The 26,129-nt window shown below is 44.6% G+C and overlaps 1 protein-coding gene across 1 annotated transcript in view; it reads left to right on the forward strand.

The window, feature by feature from the left end:
• Positions 1–293: 293 nt before the first annotated feature.
• The window catches only part of LOC122381914, an 86,292-nt gene continuing 60,456 nt past the window's right edge, over positions 294–26,129 (forward strand). The window contains exon 1 of the mRNA XM_043366700.1: positions 294–732. Within this exon, the coding sequence (XP_043222635.1) occupies positions 294–732 (439 nt within the window). The remainder of the gene's footprint in view (positions 733–26,129) is intronic.

Consider the following 26,129-nt stretch of genomic DNA (forward strand, 5'->3'; position numbering starts at 1 on the left):
AAATTGTTACATTTGAGACTTGGACTGGGTATACGATGCAAAATAATCCAAGCATTGATGCAAGAGGATTTTGGTGCAAGAGGCCTCAGGTCACTGCTGAGTTGAGAGCAGATACCAGAGGTATGCATTCATCCAATTTTCCAGCTTCTAACATTAAAAAAGAAACTTTGCGAGCAGATATGGCGAAAAAATAGATGTCCGGATAATTTCGTTACACCCTGTACAATTGCACAGCAGTTTTCGAGTAGAGGGATTGACCGAATTTCAAATCAAAGCACATCATCGGGTAAACCATGACACCAAACCTGCTTCCCGAACCACCAACAAATGACTCAGCACGAGAACATCAAAAGCCTGCCACTGACGCCCTGGCCCGTCGGATCCTCGGGAAATGTGCAGATGGCGACATTCGGGCGGCCCTAAGGCTACTGACCTCAGACGATACAGTTGCCGAGCCTGACGCCGAAGTAATCGCCGAGATAATGCTGAAACACCCAGCAGCTCCCAAGGACGAGCTTCTGCCGCCACCGCCCGCCCCATCAGACCCAGGGCCGCTCACGGTGACGCCGGAGGAGGTGGAGGCCGCTATCAACTCGATGCCTCCGGGATCATCAGCAGGCCTAGACGGCATCAGGCCGCTACATCTACGCCAGCTTATCTCCAGGGAGGCGGCTGAGAGCGGCCGCCGTCTTTTGCACTCCTTGACGGCACTCACCAACCTGGTGCTGGCCGGTGAGGTGCCGGATTGTGCCAGGGACGCCCTTTTCAGCGCCTCACTATGCGCACTCAGGAAGAAGAGCGGCGGATTGCGGCCCATTGCAGTCGGGAGCGTCTACCGACGCCTGCCATCCCGCATCGGAGCACGCTTCGTGGCAGACAGCCTTGGTGCCGAACTCCGTCCTGTCCAGCTCGGGGTAGGAACGCCCCTGGGCTGCGAGGCGGCGGTCCATGCAACACGCAGTTTCATTGAAGCCAGCCGACAGTCAGCTGCTCCACACGTGCTGGTCAAACTTGACGTGTCAAATGCTTTTAACACGGTGCGGCGCGACGTCTTCTTGACCCGCATTAGGGAGCGATGTCCGGAGGTGTACTAGTTACCTAGCCTACCAGGCCCACGGCTCACCCAGCCCACTCATCATCGGAGGGCAGACCCGACCCCCACCGGACACGATTTGGTAGCCGAGGTCTGTGACGTCAGCCGGGCGTGAAGTTTTCCCTTCACCATAGGCTTCACACACAAGCTGGCCGAAGTTCATGCCAGGATAGCCCGGCTTGAAAGTGCAAAAATGATTAAATTTTGCCCTCAATAGATTCATTGCTTCATTTTATAACTAAAAACGTCCGTTATTAGGCCTCAATGAAGGTAAGAAGTACTCAAAATCGAAGTTGAAGAAGATGCTGTCCGAGCACAATCTGGTAACATCACGTGACCTCTCTTAAGCAGAATGTATATAATTCAAGGATGTTATTACACGATTGCTGCCTAAAACATCATAAATAATACGCTTGTAACATTTATTGCTTCTGTTTAAGTCATAACATTGCAAAACGCAAAGTTTATCATGGCAGTCACGTGACCAAAGGTATAGCAGGGGTTGGGACAAGCACTCAAAGGATTTCAAGTTTTTTAATTAAATTATATAAGTTTCATGATGAAATTGAAAGAATGTATTTTTTTCCTAATGAAATACAAATTTTCGTATGTAAAATATTTTCCTTATGGGCGAAATTCTCCATATAAGAAATGTCAGTGACGTCACCAGGGCTTTACTCAAAACATCCGACCTACCTGTTTCTTATAGGTATCTTGGGCAGACCATCGCTTCGGCCTGCGGTGTCCTGCAAGGCGACCCGCTCGGACCGGCCGCGTTTGCTATCGCCTAAAAACTTTATATGCTTCAACTCACAATCAACCAACAAACATTTTGGCTATCTCGGATTTTCAACTTTTGACTCTCGTCGATCCGCATCGAAACATATGTACGTTGACCTCGAAAGGTCGATAGGTCAAAAGTTGACCTTAGGTCACGTGACCTAAGGATGTCAATAAGGATCAACAATGCATGTTTTTTTATAAGGCCAGTAATTTGTTGTTGTTTTTTTTTGGGGGGGGGGGCGTGGTAGCATGCCGGTATCCCATAAAATTTTTGTGGGACGGGGTGATGCCGGTAGCAGCCTTTGTGAGAAATTTTGCAACTCTTGTCATTAACATCCCAATAAATTTCATTTTAACTAGGTAAAAATGAAATACTTTCTCTTTTTGAAAATGGTTTCACCGGCAGGGTGACCGAAAATGTCCGATTTTTGGGGGGCCTGACCACCGATGACCGAATCGGTCAGCACATCTTTTCGGTAACCGATTGACACCACTAGTACTTATGGTGTGCCAATTTTTCTGGAGCTTGGGAGGGCACATTAATCTCGCGGGCGCAATAAGGGTACTCTCCCCTTGAGGTTGACATGGTCTCCAAGAGGGGTGTTTTTTGGTCTTGTTTTTAGCATCCCGTAGACGGTGATTAAAGGTAGTGTGCCAGCTTTCTTGGACCGTATGGAGTTAATGGCCCAGATAAGGAGAACCGGATTTTTAGAGCTTATCCATACCTTCAAAACTCATGGAAACGTCTTAAATTCTTCAAATTTTGAGTACCCCAGTGCGAAATTCGCCCCGACGGGTTGTCGGTCGTACCCCAACCACATTTCACACCACTATGAACAATAAATGCACACACTGAAATCGCTATTACCGATATGTTCATCCAATCAAGTTTCGATAAACCCGTTCATCATAATCTCCTGCGGTTTCGAACACGCCTGTTAGGTGGCTTCTGATGCTCGTCGAGGTCGGAATTTCCAAATACGCGTGGTGCGTCGGGCCGCGCGCTCTGACTTCGGCCAAGAAAAATGCGTCAGCTGATCATTGTCATTTCTGCCACTTGCGTGTGGTGAAATGGGGTCATAACTTATAAGACGGCTTTTTCATATCAATTATTTTACATAAAATCATATTTCAAACCATAAATAATGTTCGACAGCCAAATAAAAGAAACAATACCAATACGGGCTTACAGTTTAAGGCTCGACATTGTGTTGTCTACGATTAGACAGCTGATAACTCATTCCCGTACGTCGTATGGTCGTAACACTATAATGACCTTTGCTTATTGTCACAAGTGCGCCGCATTCGCGATTGTTGCCCGACGCCTGTTTGCAGGTGAGCCCACTACAGTTGTTATACATATCTAAAAACCGAAAAACTTTTAGGCGAAAAAGGCACTATTCCAGGCCCATTTTTGATTTTTTTGCGATATTAGGTAAAAACAGAAGCTTCTTATCCTAGGAAAAATAAAATGGGAAATCTTTCAAAGGTGGCACATTACCTTTAAGTCTTTTGCGGACTCTCCTTTTTTATTCACCTATGTAAAGCCGCTGTCATACCAAAAATGTTGTATATAAAAATACATGTAACCTGTGTGATGAGAAACCCCCTGTGTACATATACCAATCATGCCAATCACTCTGCATAGGTAGGTTTTGCATTTTCGCGAGTTTGACGTGCTGCGCAAACCTGTGTTACTTTTAGGTATTGTGTAGCATTGACAATATTTATCCAATTGTTATTCAGTGATACTGGAGCATTCTATTGTACGCTGTTAAAATTTATTATAGATATGACCTGACTGTAATTTGTTAGCCAGAGATCTCACAAAAATGTTGCACGCTATTTTGAAAGGATTTGAATTTGCTCGTCGACAATTCCGAAAATGTACATTCTGAAGACGACGCAAGTTGAAATATATCATAATACTTTTAGGACTTATTTTACTTCGTATATGAAGTAAGATAAAAACACCAAAACCACCCAACGTTTCGTGTTATTCACTTTTTCAAGGGTGATATTTATTTTACTATCAAGTCATTGCATCACGAGCATAAGGTCATTTTCTAACATCATAATAAGGTTTTATTACTGTTAAAGAGTTAACAATGGCTAGATCTGGGACAGACTGACAACAAGACGACAGATACTCAGACTGACACTCTACCACAAAATCAGCACAACAGAAAACCTTCCGAACTACATTGCAGCTTTACTTCCAATTTCCAAACACCAGAGCACAAGACACGGATAGAAGTCTCAGAAACGCTACTGCGCACACCACATCTCCCATCCAATTGCACACTTCATCCCAAGAGGCCCTAAAACATAAGGTTGTACGAAGTTTTCGACCAAAAATGTACTAGAAAAGCGCACGAGTCAAAGCTATTTCCGTTGTTTCTTTACAAATATGTCGCAAATAAGCTTTTTTTCTGTAATAAATCATTATTTTGAAGTTAAGCGTCCAGTTACTATTAATTCCATAAGCAAATACTTATTTTTATATAAAAGCCTAGCTTATATAGTCCAACTCTAGTTAAATAATCAAGTAGCTAATAAATTTTCCAGATGTGACACATATTGCGCACTTCAGACAAATGCCTTGCTAGGGCGTTGCTAAGGACTCTTTCGCATGTTTTGCTGCCAGGTTTTTGTTATGAAGTGAGGGAAGTGAGATATGGATAGGCTCTTTGATTTTTTCTGGTTTTCTAGGACCGTCTCAAAACTCTCAATTATTTAACTTGAAATACTTTTCTTGCTTTTTTATCCGAGGCTTTTTCAATAATTGGTAGATTCTAGCGTGGAAATAAAAGGGCGAGCAGGCCACAGGGGTAAATGCAAGTCGACTGATAGCGAAATAAAAGGTAGAAGTGTCTGTTCCATTATAAATTTAATGTGATGTGATGGAACATGAAGCAACAGGATCAGACGCAAGAACCACCAATTAACCTTCGCCCCAGTGGGGGGGGGGCATATGTTACCACCCTGTCGCGTTTTTTGCGTGTGAATAAAAAACCGCGGCGCGTAGCGCCGCGCCGCTTGGGGTAGCTTTTGGTACATCAATTTTGGACAATGTGTGAAATTTTTGACCCCAGGTCATGTCAGGTCAGGTCACCAGGTCAAGTTAACTGACCAAGCCTAAAAAAAGTTTGCAGTCATGTCCAGCCTGAAGTGTTTGTCAGAAAGGTTTCAAACTTGGTGGATTGCATGCTGTTATGGGCGCCTACAATTTGTATATCTCGGATTTTTTATATCCGTGACCTAAGGTCAGGTCAGTGGCGAAACCTTTCCATTACAAGTCAATGGAGAAAAATGAAAATGCCTCTAGATCCGTGTGTACGCATCGGAACAGTCCAAATATTTCAGAATCACAATGATTTAGTCCACTCGTGATGACCAAGGTGTCATTTTTGCTGATAGCCTCTAGACAGGTCATCCGAGGTCACTTGAGGCTACAAACAGTTTTTTGCCAATAACTCGCGATTGGAAAGAGATAGAACGCTGGGGATGGTCTCATTGTGTTTGCCTTGTTGAGACGCATCGACTGATATGCAGCACGACCTTTTCCGGTAAGGTCATGACCTTGACCTGAGGTCAAATTTTCAACTTGACCTTTCAAGGTCAAATTATAGTTCATTCGACGCGTCTCGGCGAGAGGAACACGATTCTGGCAATAGAAATGTCGTGGCTTTTTGTAGTCGAAAGTTATTGTCGAAAAACACTTTTCGTAAAAACAGCTATTTTTGGACTTTTTGCCCTCTGGAGGCCAAACCGTTGACCTGAGGTCAATATTGATAATGACCTTTTCAAAAGAAGAGTTCAAAAGCTATCGATTGCTTTTCCCTGCGTTATTCTAGCTACCATAGTTCCTGAGATAGCGGCATGTTTTCTGAAAAATATAATGACAATTGGCAAATTTTGACCTTTGATGACCTCTGGTGACCCCAATATTGCTCTAAGGTGAAAAATGACTGAAATACTTTCAAACGTACGCATTGAGAGCTATCGACTGCTTTTTACCGCGTCTTTCTAGCCCTCTTAGTTTTTGAGTTAGAGGTGGGTGGTAACATATGCCCCCCCTCACTAGGGCGAAGTTGGCTGAGACCGCCACTGGGGCGCGGGTTAAGAACCCAGAACCAGCAAGCGCCATGCAATCAAGAGCAGCCATGGTAACGTTTGATTATAAGCTTTCAGAAAACCTTAGAAGACGCCAGCAGACGGTGAGCAATCAAGAGATTTTACAAGACCATTAGTTACTTGAAAACGAGAGCCGCCAGGAAAATCGGTAGATTCTTCAATGGCAACACATTTCAACATCTATCTAGCAATGATTTGCACCAGCGAGGTGCTACCATTGTGTTTTGTGTCTGTATCCCTATAAACTGCTAAAGAAATATTTGTGAATAAATAAACAAACAAACAACCAACAAATAATGCGTCTTTTTCTACTGAAAGTAAGTCCTCCAAGTGGCAGGGGATGAATAATAGAAGGTACCTACCTAATTAATTGTCATCTATTCATTCAATTCATAGGCAATTCAGGGCATCGATCGGCAGCGCCCTTACTGCATGGTACTGCGGATCGTCAATGGGTTTCTTGATGACTCCGACTCTGACTCAGACTTTCAAAAATCAACTGACTTTGATATCAAATGTCGGCTCTGACCGACTCCGACTCCACAGCCCTAGCAAATCTGCGGAGGCAATGTATTTTTGGTGACTCTGACTCCGACTCTGGCTTTCAAAATCGACTCTGACTCTGACTCTGGTCAGAACTGTCGACTCGACCGACTACAACTCCGACTACGGAACCCTGAAAGGTCTGCGGAGTGGATCGAATTTCGGTGACTGACTCAGACTCCAGCTTTTAAAATCGACTCTGACTCCGACTCGACGACTCAGGTCAGAACTGTCAACTCCGACCGACTTCATGACTCCGACTCCGGAGCCCTACTGGCAGCTATCACGCCAGGAAGCTGCAAATCGTATGTTCCGTGGCGGTTTATGGCATTAAAGTCGATAATGCGGCTGAATCGCATTATGAAACACCCTTATTGGCTGCAAGAACCATGAAAGTTAGCGCATCACCACTGGAAAACGTGACAAGTTATCCATTAATTGGCCCTGGATCTGGATAAATAACATTGATGATCATATTAGCACATATTTACATCATCATCTATCTCAAGGCTGCCCTTCAGGCGGCTCTAAACTATGGCAATTTCCCTATCTTCAACATGTAAATGCCCTCGGGCGTCCTCGTGGTGACGTACAGGGTATATAGCAGACATGTGCTTGGATCCGAGAGCTGGATCTATGATCTCAGTGGATCTCTCGACAAAATAGAGGGGTTGGATCTATGATCCGAGTGGATCTCTCGACAAAATTCAGGGGTTGGATCTATGATCTGAATGGATCTCTCGACAAAATTTAGGGGTCGGATCTATGATCTCTGTGGATCCAGCGGGCAAAAATTTGTGGAGGACCTATGATCTGTATGGATCTCACGACAACATGTAGCCAATGAAACCCTTATCCTACATAATTGTACGCCTTACAGTGCAATACAATTGAGAATTATCACTTGTGGACATGGTTATTGGTTAAGACCACTTGTGATCATTAGGTATCATCATCAAATTTGAATTTAAATAAACAACATTTGTACTACATTTAAAATAAACCAAGTACATGCATATTGCTACTTTTTGTGACCAATTGTAACTTTTTCATGACAGCACTGATGACAATCTTATCAACAAGCTACAGCCACTTTAATTCAAAGAACAAACAGTACAGACAGATGCAGTGGCAGCAGGGCACTGCAGATTTTCATTTTGGTCCCATTCTTTCTGCAACGCCAGTAGGGCTAGTGCTAAAATGCCAAAATCTATGGGGGGCACTGTACCCTGGTGCCACCCCCCACCCCTGTTCTGCCGCCTATGGACAGATGTTAGGAAATCAAACCTGGAAGCCAAATAGGTCAGTTTTGTTAAAAATAATCCAGCAATCCACTTCTTCCAGGTATGAAATCCCAATCCAGAATGTTCATATGAGCTATTAGTATGTGCAACACAATTTCGATTTAGTAAAAATAGCAACCAACCTCTAATACTTTCCTAATAAAATTACAAGTTCAAAAATGGCATCAACTTCTTCAGATTACCTACTTTTGGCCACTTTTGGCATCGTGCCACACGTGTGGTGCCATGCTGTGCTTTTGTTATGAGAGAGCCTCCCAAAAAAAGACAAACGAAATTCACAGCTCACGTTTTGGTAATATGGTTTTATTGCGTCATTATCGTTTGACCAATGAAAAATCTTAATTTGACCAAGCCCGTCATGATTCCAAAAGATTCCCCGTAATAGGCCCTTTTAACTAATGACGTAAGATATTGTTATTCTTTTGAAAAATGAATAAAATAAAGATGCAAGGCGCACACCGCTCAGGGCCATATAATACCGTTTCAGCTTACGTTTACGTCATTAAATTCAACGCTACAAAGATGATATTCACAAACAATCGTATCGTAAAATTATGTGAGGCAGAAAAAATGAACATTCTTTAAAAAAAAGCACTTTTGAACTTCCAGTTTGATTTTTTATTTATTTTCATTCTCGAAGGTAGAACGCCTAGCTCATTTGTTATTTGAAATGACGTCACGAGTTCAATTTAGATACTGAATATTCATTTTACGGTAAATATCCAAGGCCATTACAATTGTTATTTCGCTTCCCATCGCTTCCGCAGGCTGTTGAATATTTTTATACTTTTGTTTGTTTATATCTCAGTTTATTTTATCAAATATTTCTTTCAATAGATTGAAATACCTTTACCTAACCAAGCCACATGTGTCAGTATCATCTTTTATTGTTTATCAATCAATTGTGGTAGCTGGGAACTGGAAAGTCTCATGGTTGTCTAATGCAAGATCAACGAGATTGTCTTATCAATATCATTATGTAGAACATGAATTGTGATGTGGTAGGTACCTAGTTATATATTGCTCATTAGTCATTACTTTGACTTACCTCTATGTTAATTGTTAATGCAAACTTTTCTGTTGGTATGTGAACTGTGAACAATCTTCATGTCACTCAATTCTCTTAACCCTCGCATGTGTGCGGCGTTTGCCAGCTTCTAATGTGTAGGGGGGGGGGGGGGGTCGGTTGGACCCCCCCCTTGCCGTTTGGCCCCTGATCGAGCTAGAGCTTCGCGGAAAAAACGAGCGTGTTGCCCGTGACGAGAGGAAGCCGATGATACCCAATTTTAAGGTCCTAGGTCATTGGTTGACCTTCCAGGTCAGGTCAATGACCCAAAGTCGGGAAAATCGGGACCTGTTATAAAGTCGTAAAGTGTGGCTGCTTAGGGGTTTTTCGGGGTGCTGATCACGAATATCGTGTTAGTTTTGATCACAGATGATGTCTTGAAGCATTTAGACCAGGTCGGGTCAGGTCAGGTCAGGTCAACCAGTAGGCGTCGTGACGGGTATTCGTAGTACGTGTCAACCGCCTCTGACAGCTTCGTAACATGTTACGAAGTCACCAAAACTACTTCGTAAATGTTCAAATGGTTGCTAAATTCGAATTCAGCTCCAAAAACTAGCCTAGAAACATGTAAAACTCGAAAAAGTGACCCGAGGTCACCCGAGGTCACCAAAGGTCAATGACCTGACCTGACCTTCAGGTGACCTTGACACACACGGGAGTAACATCAAATCACATGTTTGAACGTTTGAAACCACGAAAAGCTTGCAAACACGCGGCTAGTGCGAGCCGACATACGCGAAATCGCGATTCCGGCCAAACATGGTCTCGGAAAAGAGGTCACAGGTCAAAGGTCATTTGGGTCAGGGTCATGAAATTTTCAGGGTAGGTGTAAAATTGATCAATGTGAGGGTACTGAAAGTTTCGTCGCGATCGGCCGCTTTTTACGCGAGTTATTCGCGAAAAACCATGGGGGGGGGGTCCATCCGACCCCCCCCCCCCCCCCCTACACATGCGAGGGTTAAGTTGTGACCATCATGACTCATGAGCCTCCTTTATTTTGTATTCTGTATAATGTAACTGGATGCCTTTACTAATATGGTCTTTGTATAAGATTGTTTCTAACCATACTTTGGTATTCATAACTTCTTATGAAAGAAAGTTGTTAACATTTTGAGCACCTATGAGCTATGATCCCAATGGATCTCACGACAAAATTGGGGAGCCAGATCTATGATCCGAGTGGATCTAGCGACAAAATTGAAGGGTCAGATCTATGATCCCAGTAGATCTCTCGACAAAATTGAGGGGTTGGATCTATGATCTGAATGGATCTCGGATCGGGATCCATGGGATCGGATCTCAGATCCATTTTTCCGGATCCAAGCACATGTCTGGTATATAGAACAACGGGTACACCAACGACGCGGAAAGCGCCCATTTTACCTGGATGAGTTACATGGTAGGTGATATATTTTTTGAATATGGAAAAAATAGTGTATTCTATTCTGAAGAATAAAGCCAAATTCATAAAGCAGTTATTTTTAACCCGCGCCCTGGTGGGGTCTGTTTATAACGCGACCTGGTGGGGGGGGGGGGGCTATTTTTTGCCCCCCCCCTCGTATCTCCGAAACTACTGGACGGATCCGTAAAATTCAAACGGCGTTCGAAAGGCCTGTCAAATTTGTCGCGGAAAACCAAATTTCATTGACCTCGGGGTCACCGATGACGTCACAGGTCAGGTCAAAGATGAAATGTTTCACCGTTCACGGGTCATCTAGGAAATGCGCTATAACACCGAAGAAAACGCATTTTGTCGAGAATCAGCGATAGGGCGTCAGTTGCCTAGTACATATGTTGCTATAAGAGGTCACTGACATTACCAGGTCAGGTCACAGGTCAGGTCACCAAGGGTCACAGGTCAGGTCACATGAACCTAAACTAACTAAGGCTGTGCGACGCATGTTTTATGGCCAATTTTTCATTTCCAACTCAATGGTGTTGGTTATAAGACTATCAGGTACGGCTTAGGTCACTTTCTGGTGGAGGTCAGGTCAAGGTCAGGTCAAAAAAGGTCAAATTTCAAAATTGGTATTTTTGCATAAAATGGGTATTGATTCGATGCAGCTCGTCACGGGGAGTCTAATGGTGGTCTTTGTTTTGCGCTACGAGGTCTAGAATTGCTAAAAATTGATTTTGAAAATTTGACGTCATCAATTTTGAACAGTTTTTTCGCTATAACTTGGCCAAAAAAAGAGGTATTGATCTCAAATTTGGTATGTAGATAGAAGGCGGTAGGGACTATCACATATATTCCGGTTTTTTCGAAACTCAAAAAACTTTTTGGATTTTTCGGCTATTATAATCAAAAAATCTATTTTTTGATTTTTGGAGGTCAAAATCCAAAAATTTCAAAAATCCGAGATAGCAGTTTTGTAGCCCTGTCAATTCTACAGCTTTTATGTCCTAATCGTTTTTCTGTATTTGCAAAGCTATAGGCATGACAGCTCTTCCCGCGAAACCCTTTTTTCGGTCGAAAACGGCAGAACATGACGTCACTCTGACGTCATTTCCGGCCAATCTATCATAGCCTTTGGAAAAATTTTTGGTCACAGTGTGTAAAATTGATGTCCGGGAGGGTACTGAAAGTTTGGTGACGATCGGCGCAGCGGTTCTGGAGATATATCGAAAAGTCTGGAGGGGGGGCAAAAAATAGCCCCCCCCCCCACCAGGGCGCGGGTTAAGTTATATGTACCAGAAATAACATACTAACCATAGTTTAAAACTTAGTCTATAGTTAGTTGAAAAGCGTATAGTTGATACTAAGATGGAAGGAATCTATGGAGGACGGAAATGGCGCAGCGGTTTCATTCTTAAAACGTGTTCGCAAGCAGGATTTACGTAATGCTAGCGGCATCTATTAATGTAATCGGGGACGCTGATTGGCTGATCGAGTCCGTGAGCAGTATCACTAGTTTGAGCCAGTACAGGGTTGAGGCAATGTGCGCATGCGCAGGAACTTGTGCTCTCATGGAGGGGCTTTTGGTACCTCGGGCAGCGCCCAATGCTTTTTGGACCTGTTATGGCCTCTGCATCGAAAAACGCTAGATAAAAAGGTTGTAGAGGAAGCTTGAGGCTACCTTTCCCTACAATAATTTTGGCACTTTATCCTTTAGCTTACGTGTGAGGCTCGCTTGAAAAAGGTCGATTTAACATGGAAACCCTATGGGGTAGTAGTTTTTGAGCGCCCATTTGGCCTAATGCTACCAACTGTTACTGGCTACCCCTGGTGACGTAGGCATGGGAGTGCCAGGTTGGTAGGAACTAGACTTCGACGCCCCCTGCTTCATCCTATAAAGGGTCATTTTTGCCAACCACAACTTGACAATGGAACATACCTATTAAGAGATGACATCCAGCAACTCTCAAACAGCCACTTCAAAAAGGACATACGCCAGCAGCTGGGGGCTCCAGATCCACTAAAATTTTACAGAATTGGTTCCAAAGCGGGCAACACTTTCCACTCCATACTTCGTATGAATATGTCTCACTTAAATGCCCATCTCTTCACAATTCAAAAAGTGGACTCACCAAAATGTGATTGCGGGAATGGCAATGAAAACACTGATAATTTCATCTTCCATTGCTCAAAATACACATCCGAACGTAACGATCTATTTAATTAATCTATCCCAAACACTAAAATCAGACTTTAGACGACTCTGCAAAGCAGCAACATGACATTCTAATTTACGGCAGCGATCTCAACAGCTGTGACGGTATGGCAGTGGCCCTAAGTTTTCAAAACTTTTTAATTGCATCAAAGAGATTCGCTCAAGTGTAAATTTTTCACATTTTCCTCGGCCTGTAGCTTCTATTTCGGTCTCCGGAGAGGAACGGCGGGCGAGCGGCGACTTTAACTGCTGGTGAGCTGTGCCTTGGCGGCGGCCGCAGCCGTGTTTACATTTGTTTATGTATGTCATTCGACAACGCGCTTTGAGTTAAGCTTTTGCTTTTGCGCCTGTCTTATATTTTGTACATTATCAGCCCATATTTTTTGTTTAATAAACTTGGTTATGATGATGATGATGATGATGATGATCTGCGCTGACGTCACAAAGTCAAAGGGGGCAATCGAATGCATTAGCCTTTCTGAGTTCGAGTGCTTCAGACTTTGAAGTTAAATATTTCGAGTGGAGGCATTGCTCGATGTTGTGAGTACCCAAACCGGTAATAACTACACTCAGAAACAGTTAAGAACATTATGTAACGGAAGTTGGCACAGATTCAGCACAGATTCAGCACAGCACAGATTCGGTAGGGGAAAAAAGGCCCCGGTAGAGGGAAACCTTTATGACCCGTTTTCCCCTAGAAATGACGTCACAAAGAGGTAAAAATGGGTATCAATCGAAAGCTCTCGTTTACCCAGACACAGTCCTGCAGGAAAATTCCACTTTTTCCCCATAGGAAAGTTTGTACGGGAAAATCAAAATTTTGGGTCAATGGGGGGTCCCCCCCGATTTCGTTCAAAATCGGCACACAGGTGCCCCACCACCACCCGAGAAACTTTCCCCAAAACGGTCCCCGTTGCATTGACGTTTAAGGCCCGTAAAGCCCCCTAGACTCGTAAAATATACGTAAAATCGCCTTTGTACGGACAAAAAAGTGGTGCTATGGTAAAAATGGGTATCAATCGAAAGCTCTCGTTTACCCAGACACAGTCCTGCAGGAAAATTCCACTTTTTCCCCATAGGAAAGTTTGTACGGGAAAATCAAAATTTTGGGTCAATGGGGGGTCCCCCCCCGATTTCGTTCAAAATCGGCACACAGGTGCCCCAGCACCACCCGAGAAACTTTCCCCAAAACGGTCCCCGTTGCATTGACGTTTAAGGCCCGTAAAGCCCCCTAGACTCGTAAAATATCCGTAAAATCGCCTTTGTACGGACAAAAAAGTGGTGCTATGGTAAAAATGGGTATCAATCGAAAGCTCTTGTTTACCCAGACACAGTCCTGCAGGAAAATTCCACTTTTTCCCCATAGGAAAGTTTGTACGGGAAAATAAAAATTTTGGGTCAATGGGGGGTCCCCCCCGATTTCGTTCAAAATCGGCACACAGGTGCCCCACCACCACCCGAGAAACTTTCCCCAAAACGGTCCCCGTTGCATTGACGTTTAAGGCCCGTAAAGCCCCCTAGACTCGTAAAATATCCGTAAAATCGCCTTTGTACGGACAAAAAAGTGGTGCTATGGTAAAAATGAGTATCAATCGAAAGCTCTCGTTTACCCAGACACAGTCCTGCAGGAAAATTCCACTTTTTCCCCCATAGGAAAGTTTTTACGGGAAAATCAAAATTTTGGGTCAATGGGGGGTCCCCCCCCCGATTTCGTTCAAAAACGGCACACAGGTGCCCCACCACCAGCCGAGAAACATTCCCCAAAACGGTCCCCGTTGCATTGACGTTTAAGGCCCGTAAAGCCCCCTAGACTCGTAAAATATCCGTAAAATCGCCTTTGTACGGACAAAAAAGTGGTGCTATGGTAAAAATGGGTATCAATCGAAAGCTCTCGTTTACCCAGACACAGTCCTGCAGGAAAATTCCACTTTTTCCCCATAGGAAAGTTTTTACGGGAAAATCAAAATTTTGGGTCAATGGGGGGGGCCCCCCGATTTCGTTCAAAATCGGCACACAGGTGCCCCACCACCACCCGAGAAACTTTCCCCAAAACGGTCCCCGTTGCATTGACGTTTAAGGCCCGTAAAGCCCCCTAGACTCGTAAAATATCCGTAAAATCGCCTTTGTACGGACAAAAAAGTGGTGCTATGGTAAAAATGGGTATCAATCGAAAGCTCTCGTTTACACAGACACAGTCCTGCAGGAAAATTCCACTTTTTCCCCATAGGAAAGTTTTTACGGGAAAATCAAAATTTTGGGTCAATGGGGGGTCCCCCCCGATTTCGTTCAAAATCGGCACATAGGTGCCCCACCACCAGCCGAGAAACATTCCCCAAAACGGTCCCGTTGCATTGACGTTTAAGGCCCGTAAAGCCCCCTAGACTCGTAAAATATCCGTAAAATCGCCTTTGTACGGACAAAAAAGTGGTGCTATGGTAAAAATGGGTATCAATCGAAAGCTCTCGTTTACCCAGACACAGTCCTGCAGGAAAATTCCACTTTTTCCCCATAGGAAAGTTTGTACGGGAAAATCAAAATTTTGGGTCAATGGGGGGTCCCCCCCGATTTCGTTCAAAATCGGCACACAGGTGCCCCACCACCACCCGAGAAACTTTCCCTAAAACGGTCCCCGTTGCATTGACGTTTAAGGCCCGTAAAGCCCCCTAGACTCGTAAAATATCCGTAAAATCGCCTTTGTACGGACAAAAAAGTGGTGCTATGGTAAAAATGGGTATCAATCGAAAGCTCTCGTTTACCCAGACACAGTCCTACAGGAAAATTCCACTTTTTCCCCATAGGAAAGTTTGTACGGGAAAATCAAAATTTTGGGTCAATGGGGGGTCCCCCCCGATTTCGTTCAAAATCGGCACACAGGTGCCCCACCACCACCCGAGAAACTTTCCCCAAAACGGTCCCCGTTGCATTGACGTTTAAGGCCCGTAAAGCCCCCTAGACTCGTAAAATGTCCGTAAAATCGCCTTTGTACGGACAAAAAAGTGGTGCTATGGTAAAAATGGGTATCAATCGAAAGCTCTCGTTTACCCAGACACAGTCCTGCAGGAAAATTCCACTTTTTCCCCATAGGAAAGTTTGTACGGGAAAATCAAAATTTTGGGTCAATGGGGGGTCCCCCCCGATTTCGTTCAAAATCGTCACACAGGTGCCCCACCACCACCCGAGAAACTTTCCCCAAAACGGTCCCCGTTGCATTGACGTTTAAGGCCCGTAAAGCCCCCTAGACTCGTAAAATATCCGTAAAATCGCCTTTGTACGGACAAAAAAAGTGGTGCTATGGTAAAAATGGGTATCAATCGAAAGCTCTCGTTTACCCAGACACAGTCCTGCAGGAAAATTCCACTTTTTCCCCATAGGAAAGTTTTTACGGGAAAATCAAAATTTTGGGTCAATGGGGGGTCCCCCCCCGATTTCGTTCAAAATCGGCACACAGGTGCCCCACCACCAGCCGAGAAACATTCCCCAAAACGGTCCCCGTTGCATTGACGTTTAAGGCCCGTAAAGCCCCCTAGACTCGTAAAATATCCGTAAAATCGCCTTTGTACGGACAAAAAAGTGGTGCTATGGTAAAAATGGGTATCAATCGAAAGCCCTCGTTTACCCAGACACAGTCCTGCAGGAAAATTCCACTTTTTCCCCATAGGAAAGTTTGTACGGGAAAATCAAAATTTTGGGTCAATGGGGGGGTCCCCCCCGATTTCGTTCAAAATCGGCACACAGGTGCCCCACCACCACCCGAGAAACTTTCCCCAAAACGGTCCCCGTTGCATTGACGTTTAAGGCCCGTAAAGCCCCCTAGACTCGTAAAATATCCGTAAAATCGCCTTTGTACGGACAAAAAAGTGGTGCTATGGTAAAAATGGGTATCAATCGAAAGCTCTCGTTTACCCAGACACAGTCCTGCAGGAAAATTCCACTTTTTCCCCATAGGAAAGTTTTTACGGGAAAATCAAAATTTTGGGTCAATGGGGGGTCCCCCCCGATTTCGTTCAAAATCGGCACACAGGTGCCCCACCACCAGCCGAGAAACATTCCCCAAAACGGTCCCCGTTGCATTGACGTTTAAGGCCCGTAAAGCCCCCTAGACTCGTAAAATATCCGTAAAATCGCCTTTGTACGGACAAAAAAGTGGTGCTATGGTAAAAATGGGTATCAATCGAAAGCTCTCGTTTACCCAGACACAGTCCTGCAGGAAAATTCCACTTTTTCCCCATAGGAAAGTTTGTACGGGAAAATCAAAATTTTGGGTCAATGGGGGGTCCCCCCCGATTTCGTTCAAAATCGGCACACAGGTGCCCCACCACCACCCGAGAAACGTTCCCCAAAACGGTCCCCGTTGCATTGACGTTTAAGGCCCGTAAAGCCCCCTAGACTCGTAAAATATCCGTAAAATCGCCTTTGTACGGACAAAAAAGTGGTGCTATGGTAAAAATGGGTATCAATCGAAAGCTCTCGTTTACCCAGACACAGTCCTGCAGGAAAATTCCACTTTTTCCCCATAGGAAAGTTTGTACGGGAAAATCAAAATTTTGGGTCAATGGGGGGTCCCCCCCGATTTCGTTCAAAATCGGCACACAGGTGCCCCACCACCACCCGAGAAACTTTCCCCAAAACGGTCCCCGTTGCATTGACGTTTAAGGCCCGTAAAGCCCCCTAGACTCGTAAAATATCCGTAAAATCGCCTTTGTACGGACAAAAAAGTGGTGCTATGGTAAAAATGGGTATCAATCGAAAGCTCTCGTTTAACCAGACACAGTCCTGCAGGAAAATTCCACTTTTTCCCCATAGGAAAGTTTTTACGGGAAAATCAAAATTTTGGGTCAATGGGGGGTCCCCCCCGATTTCGTTCAAAATCGGCACACAGGTGCCCCACCACCAGCCGAGAAACATTCCCCAAAACGGTCCCCGTTGCATTGACGTTTAAGGCCCGTAAAGCCCCCTAGACTCGTAAAATATCCGTAAAATCGCCTTTGTACGGACAAAAAAGTGGTGCTATGGTAAAAATGGGTATCAATCGAAAGCTCTCGTTGACCCAGACACAGTCCTGCAGGAAAATTCCACTTTTTCCCCATAGGAAAGTTTGTACGGGAAAATCAAAATTTTGGGTCAATGGGGGGTCCCCCCCGATTTCGTTCAAAATCGGCACACAGGTGCCCCACCACCACCCGAGAAACTTTCCCCAAAACGGTCCCCGTTGCATTGACGTTTAAGGCCCGTTAAGCCCCCTAGACTCGTAAAATATCCGTAAAATCGCCTTTGTACGGACAAAAAAGTGGTGCTATGGTAAAAATGGGTATCAATCGAAAGCTCTCGTTTACCCAGACACAGTCCTGCAGGAAAATTCCACTTTTTCCCCATAGGAAAGTTTGTACGGGAAAATCAAAATTTTGGGTCAATGGGGAGTCCCCCCCGATTTCGTTCAAAATCGGCACACAGGTGCCCCACCACCACCCGAGAAACTTTCCCCAAAACGGTCCCCGTTGCATTGACGTTTAAGGCCCGTAAAGCCCCCTAGACTCGTAAAATATCCGTAAAATCGCCTTTGTACGGACAAAAAAGTGGTGCTATGGTAAAAATGGGTATCAATCGAAAGCTCTCGTTTACCCAGACACAGTCCTGCAGGAAAATTCCACTTTTTCCCCATAGGAAAGTTTGTACGGGAAAATCAAAATTTTGGGTCAATGGGGGTCCCCCCCGATTTTGTTCAAAATCGGCACACAGGTGCCCCACCACCACCCGAGAAACTTTCCCCAAAACGGTCCCCGTTGCATTGACGTTTAAGGCCCGTAAAGCCCCCTAGACTCGTAAAATATCCGTAAAATCGCCTTTGTACGGACAAAAAAGTGGTGCTATGGTAAAAATGGGTATCAATCGAAAGCTCTCGTTTACCCAGACACAGTCCTGCAGGAAAATTCCACTTTTTCCCCATAGGAGAGTTTGTACGGGAAAATCAAAATTTTGGGTCCAAAAGTCCATTTTTACCAAAGCACCACTTTTTTGTGCGTACAAAGGCGATTTTACGGATATTTTACGAGTCTAGGGGGCTTTACGGGCCTTAAACGTCAATGCAACGGGGACCGTTTTGGGGAAAGTTTCTCGGGTGGTGCTGGGGCACCTGTGTGCCGATTTTGAACGAAATCGGGGGGGGGGACCCCCATTGACCCAAAATTTTGATTTTCCCGTACAAACTTTCCTATGGGGAAAAAGTGGAATTTTCCTGCAGGACTGTGTCTGGGTAAACGAGAGCTTTCGATTGATACCCATTTTTACCATAGCACCACTTTTTTGTCCGTACAAAGGCGATTTTACGGATATTTTACGAGTCTAGGGGGCTTTACGGGCCTTAAACGTCAATGCAACGGGGACCGTTTTGGGGAAAGTTTCTCGGGTGGTGCTGGGGCACCTGTGTGCCGATTTTGAACGAAATCGGGGGGGACCCCCCATTGACCCAAAATTTTGATTTTCCCGTACAAACTTTCCTATGGGGAAAAAGTGGAATTTTCCTGCAGGAATGTGTCTGGGTAAACGAGAGCTTTCGATTGATACCCACTTTTACCATAGCACCACTTTTTTGTCCGTACAAAGGCGATTTTACGGATATTTTACGAGTCTAGGGGGCTTTACGGGCCTTAAACGTCAATGCAACGGGGACCGTTTTGGGGAAAGTTTCTCGGCTGGTGCTGGGGCACCTGTGTGCCGATTTTGAACGACATCGGGGGGGACCCCTCATTGACCCAAAATTTTGATTTTCCCGTACAAACTCTCCTATGGGGAAAAAGTGGAATTTTCCTGCAGGACTGTGTCTGGGTAAACGAGAGCTTTCGATTGATACCCTTTTTACCATAACATCACTTTTTTGTCCGTACAAAGGCGATTTTACGGATATTTTACGAGTCTAGGGGGCTTTACGGGCCTTAAACGTCAATGCAACGGGGACCGTTTTGGGGAAAGTTTCTCGGGTGGTGCTGGGGCACCTGTGTGCCGATTTTGAACGAAATCGGGGGGACCCCCCATTGACCCAAAATTTTGATTTTCCCGTACAAACTTTCCTATGGGGAAAAAGTGGAATTTTCCTGCAGGACTGTGTCTGGGTAAACGAGAGCTTTCGATTGATACCCATTTTTACCATAGCACCACTTTTTTGTCCGTACAAAGGCGATTTTACGGATATTTTACGAGTCTAGGGGGCTTTACGGGCCTTAAACGTCAATGCAACGGGGACCGTTTTGGGGAAAGTTTCTCGGGTGGTGGTGGGGCACCTGTGTGCCGATTTTGAACGAAATCGGGGGGGGACCCCCCATTGACCCAAAATTTTGATTTTCCCGTACAAACTTTCCTATGGGGAAAAAGTGGAATTTTCCTGCAGGACTGTGTCTGGGGAAACGAGAGCTTTCGATTGATACCCATTTTTACCTCTTTGTGACGTCATTTCTAGGGGAAAACGGGTCATAAAGGTTTCCCTCTACCGGGGCCTTTTTTCCCCCTACCGAATCTGTGCTGTGCTGAATTTGTGCTGAATCTGTGCCAACTTCCGTTACATAAGAACATTCCATGATTGGTTTACTCCGAAGTATCCGGCCAGTCTCAATTTCCGGTAAATGCTCTTGACACGGAGACATTAGATGCCGAAATTTCCAGAAAGCCAAGGTTTAGTATGCCGACTATCTCAATCAATCTCAACATCGATACAGCGACCTTCTTTGAGAAAACATTGGAAGTTTTTAATGGCCGTGCCCAGGGGGCGTCGAAGTCTAGTTCCTACCAACCTGGCACTCCCATGCCTACGTCACCACGAGGACGCCCGAGGGCATTTACATGTTGAAGATAGGGAAATTGCCATAGTTTAGAGCCGCCTGAAGGGCAACCTTGAGATAGATGATAATGTAAATGTGTGCTAATATGATCATCAACATGTTATTTATCCAAATCCAGGGCCAATTAATCGATAACTTGTCACGTTTTCCAGTGGTGATGCGCTAACTTTCGTGGTTCTTGCAGCCAATAAGGGTGTTTCATAGTGCGATTCAGCCGCATTATCGACTTTAATGCCATAAACCGCCACGGAACATACGATTTGCAGCTCCCTGGCGTGATAGCTGCCAGAAGGGCTCCGGAGTCGGAGTCATGAAGTCGGTCGGAGTTGACAGTTCTGACCTGAGTCGTCGAGTCGGAGTCAGAGTCGATTTTAAAAGTTGGAGTCTGAGTCAGTCACCGAAATTCGATCCCCTGCGCAGACCTTTCAGGGTTCCGTAGTCGGAGTTGTAGTCGGTCGGAGTCGACAGTTCTGACCAGAGTCAGTGTCAGAGTCGATTTTGAAAACCAGAGTCGGAGTCGGAGTCACTAAAATACATTGCCTCCGCAGACCTGCTAGGGCTGTGGAGTTGGAGTCGGTCAGAGCCGACATTTGAAATCAAAGTCAGAGCCGATTTTTGAGTCTGAGTCAGAGTCGGAGTCATCAAGAAACCCATCGACGATCCGCACTACCATGCAGTAAGGGCGCTGCCGATCGATGCCCTGAATTGCCTATGAATTCAAATTGAATGAATAGATGACAATTAATTAGATAGGTACCTTCTATTATTCATCCCCTGCCAATTGGAGGACTTACTTTCAGTAGAAAAAGACGCATTATTTGTTTTTTATTTATTGATAAATATTTTTTGAGCAGTTAGGGATACAGACACACAACACCATTGCTATTGCACCTCGCTGGTGCAAATCATCGCTATAGATGTTGAAATGTGTTGCCATTGAAGAATCTACTGATTTTCCTGGCGGCTCTCGTTTTCAAATAACTACTGGTCTTGTAAGATCTCTTGATTGTTTTCCGTTTGGCGTCTTCCATTCCAAGGTTTTTGAAAGCTAATCAAACGTTACCATGGCTGCTATTGATTGCATGGCGCCTGCTGGTTCTGGGTTCTTAATTGGTGGTTCTTGCGTCTGATCCTGTTGCTTCATGTTCCATCACATCACATTAAATATCTAATGGAACAGACACTTCTACCTTTTATTTCACTATCAGTCGACTTGCATTTACCCCTGTGGCCTGTCCGCCCTTTTACTTCCACGCTAGAATCTACCAATTATTGAAAAAGCCTCGGATAAAAAGCAAGAAAAGTAGGTATGTCAAGTTAGATAATTGAGACGGTCCTAGAAAACCAGAAAAAAAAATCAAAAAGCCTGTCCACCCCACTTCCCTCACTTCATAACAAAAACCAGGCAGCAAAACATGCGAAAGAGTCCTTAGCAACGCCCTAGCAACGCATTTGTCTGAAGTGCGCAATATGTGTCACATCTGGAAAATTTAGTAGCTACTTGATTATTCAACTAGAGTTGGACTATATCAACTAGGCTTTTATATAAAAAATAAGTGCTTGCTTATCGAATTTATAGCAACTAGTTACTTAACTTCGAAATAATAATTTATTACAGAATAAGCTTGTTTGCGACACATTTGTAAAGAAACAACGGAAATAGCTTTGACTCGTGCGCTATTCTAGTACATTTTTGGTAGAAAACTTCGTCCAACCTTATGTTTTAGGGCCTTGACCGTGCCGTTGTCCAGAAAACCCCCCCATGTGTCTCCATGAACGAATGTCTTGACGGTCCGCGGATTCGATCCACGCGCTGCACATCAAAAGAAATTCTTGCTAGCGATCCCCCGTCCAGGAGATTTCCCAACAACTGCGCATTTGAACGGCAAAATGCCATCAAAGGTGAACAAACATCCACTCTATCGCTGCACAGGGGAGCATTCATTCTGGCCAGGGCCCACAGTGGCCCTTTTTCAGAATTAGCACGCATTAATTCCCACATTACCTGAAAGTGGTGCAAGACATCACCACGTGATCAAGGACGTATTCCCTGCCAATGCAAAGACAAGAAAAGAAACGAACTGCCCAAGGAGATTCGGCCCAACAGCGACAGGCCGCTCGGCCCAAGATTTGGCGCACGTTCGCACGGCTCGCCCGCCGGCCCAGGCCGCTCCGAACGCAAGTGTGGCGAGCCCGCCAGCCGACCGCGCTGCACTGACCGCCAGGACGCCTCAGGGCGTCACGTGACCGCATCTGCAGCTGTTGCCAGCCACCGTTAATCGGCCCCGGCCGGGCAGCAACTAAGGTCAGCGCGACGCGAACAATACAAACACATAGGCGCTTTTGACGTTAGATCTTAAGCCGACCACGGGACTTGTGCGGCTTGGACATCAAACGCGACAAGAAATCGGACAGTTTTTCTTGAGCACAGCGTTATGCCTATATGACATTTCAATAAGCACATCTTATGGCAAAAGTCAAGCCACATTTAGGCGCCCACCAGGTGACACCAGCTTCGAGCCAGGTCAATGAGCTTAGTCGTATCGAATAGGAGCCACAGCCGCTCGCGGACTGAACTGGCTCACGTTATTCACCGTAGAAGCAAAATGGCGCAAAATGGCGCGATGCCCTTTGGTGGACATGGTCAGAAGAGATCGGCGATTCGAACGATGTATATTACGATATGTCCCAGAGTGTGTTACTTAACATAAAGCTTCATATGTATGCCGCCATCTCCAGTTAATAATTGTCCTGTTATTGTGTCCACAATATTCGGCAAAAGTGGTCTATTTGAGTTTATACAATGAAAATTGTGGTTTCTAGGGCTTCTACGTAAACTCAGCTTCACAGCCATGCCACTAATTTTTAATATTTTCTCACCGAAAGCCTTACAAATTGATGTTCATCTCACCCTACTTTTTAGGGTCCGCCGGTGGTGTCCGCGCGCCTCTCGACAAACTTCGATTTTGCGGTCAGTTTTACCAAAGATAATTATTTTTTAGGAGGTAAAAATGGCACCATCGGATAGTTTGGAATGTTTTGCACACGATTAGACTGCTTGTTTCTCAAAAGAAGAAAAAAAATATTTTGAATTTATGCGTGCTAATTCTGAAAAAGGGCCACTGTGCAGGGTTCATAATGTCCAGGGTACGATATGCCCAGTGTCGAATTGGCCAGTGCCATGAATGGGCCAGAGTTCATAATGTCCAGGGGTTGCATGGTCCAAATGCGGCCAACTGGCTGCAGATAGGGTATATTCAAAGAGGCCAGGGTTCATAATGTCCAGGGCACGATGTGTCTAGTGTTCGAAATGGCCAGGGTTCATAATGTCCAGGGCACGATGTGTCCAGTGTTCGAAATGGCCAGGGTTCATAATGTCCAGGGCACGATGTGTCCAGTGTTCGAAATGGCCAGGGTTCATAATGTCCAGGGCACGATGTGTCCAGTGTTCAAAATGGCCAGTGCCTTGAATGGGCCAGAGTTCATAATGTCCAGGGATTACATAGTCACTGAAAGTGACGTCATTATGTAAAAAACACGGAACCAGCTCAATGCGAAGCAGTGCAGTGCCGAAGGCAATGCCTTAGGAGAGATTACAGGCAATAGTAAATCAAATATTTTTAGGTTAAGTGGTTATGTATCTGGCTTCAGGCCGAAGGCCTGAAGCCTGATGCATAACCACTTAACCTAAAAATATTTGATTTACTATTGCTTGCAATCTATTCATGCGAGAAACTATTTCCTTATCCCTGGTAGGCAAACATCATTACCTTAGGTTAGGTTAGGTTAGGTTAGGTTAGGAAGTATCATTAGAATATATGACCTCCTCGGAAAATGACCAAATGAATGAAAATGATTATCTATTGATGAATAGATGATATTTCGGTCACAGACCTTCGTCTAAATCGAAGTCGTTAAATCGTACAAGGCAAAAGTAGCGAGTGAAATGCGCAACAATTGTCGATTGCCTGTAGAAAGTGAAAAATTCAAAATTCGTTTGTCTCGTGGTCGTCATGCAGGGCTAACATCACATTTCGAGGTTCGCATCGCTTTCGATCGTAAAAACGTATCGATATCAAATCGTACAACAATATCGAACAACAAAACATCAACAAAACATCTGATCATACACCCTAAAGATATCATGCACTTAAAAAGCAAAAATATAGCTACGCCCTAAAAGGTACACATGAGCAGAAGTTCGGTACAAACAGATTGGCAAAAGCATATTCATCTAAATACATGCTTGCTGGCAAGAGGGCGAAGCGCCGGCAAGACGGTGCAGCGCCTAGACCCACAGCGGGCCTCGTGATGGATAGGTCAGGCCCAGGCGGCTGGCGGGGGGGGGGGCGCGGCCGTCGCCGAGCAAAAGGTGTGCGTCATATATAGGTACACTGTACAACGTACATACATGTAATGAGGTACACATACATGGTGAAATATCAAAAAACCAGTAAAATATATATAACATCCACATCAAATCTAAAAATACAAAAATACAAAAATACAAAAATACAAAAAAGTCACACTACTCGCATGATAGGCCATGACGATCCCTGAATATTCAATGTCGGTGTCTCGCTCCTAATGAGTATGCTTTCAGCTATTTTCTGTCTGGATGATCCTGGGCTCTGTAAAGTATTCTAAGATGTAAGACATCTGAACCCGTATCAGTCAGTGAAACGTGCTCCTTCAGAAAGTGGTCACCGAATGGAGTGTTGGGGGTTCTATTGATAGCGTCACGTCGGTGTTCATTATATCGTAGACGGACTGGACGCATGGACTCCCCCACGTAAGTGGCATCTTTTCCCTCGCTTTTGCATATGCTACATTGAATTTTGTAAACAACATTCTTTTGTGTGCAATCTCCTTTGAAGTCAGACATGCACAAGTGACATCTCTGGCCCCCTGGACATTTGGGTTTGCATATGGCTGATTTTGTTAGGGCGTTTTTTAGTTTGTTTTCGTTTTTCCATGCTATATGTACGCGTAGGTTTGACTTTCTCACGATAGATTTGATTTTCCGTGATAGTTGCTCGTCAATGAACGGCAACGTTAAAAACCCGTCTATCTCGTCCGTCCCTTTCTTGTTTCCCCCTCCGCTCTTGTTCCGTGGCTCTCTACCCCTTCTTGACCTGGACCGTTCTACCTCTCTGAGAAGTCTCCTTAAAGGGATTATCAGGGTTTAAAAATTGAAAGGAATCGGCATAAATTTCCAATCAATGAACTCCCCAGACTCTGCCGATTCTAAAGATATGCATAAAATGTAAATCGGTACCAAAATTTGCGAGATATAGCCGTTTCAGAATTGACAAAATTGTACTTACTCACGCAAAACAAGTACTTGGGCGGCCAAGTTGGCCCATCGCTAAAATGTAAACAAAGAGCAGCCTTGGGAAATTTCGCCAAGGCCGCCGCACCGCACTGGCGATTTCCACAAGACTGTTTTGTTTTTGTCTGTTGTTTTTAGGGCCTTACAACAAGATTTCAGTGCTTGGCATTGGATTTGGATATGAACAAATTGAAGATTTGCTTTTCAATTAGACAGCAAGAGTTATCAACATTGCCAAAGTTATTATATGGGTGTGATTTGAATAGCTTGTTTGCTGATCATCAAAATCTTGATGTTAATATCATTTAAATGTCAACAATTTTCAAGGGTAAATTTGAGTGTTTTATTTCAATAAATTGAAATGTAAGTGCATCAGGCACAAGAGCTAAGTTTCAATCTGATTATTTTGTCAAGAGTGGTGAATCTAATGT

This window comes from Amphibalanus amphitrite, unplaced genomic scaffold (assembly GCF_019059575.1).
Source record: "Amphibalanus amphitrite isolate SeventyFive unplaced genomic scaffold, NRLGWU_Aamphi_draft 000130F_arrow, whole genome shotgun sequence".
Taxonomy (NCBI): domain Eukaryota; kingdom Metazoa; phylum Arthropoda; class Thecostraca; order Balanomorpha; family Balanidae; genus Amphibalanus; species Amphibalanus amphitrite.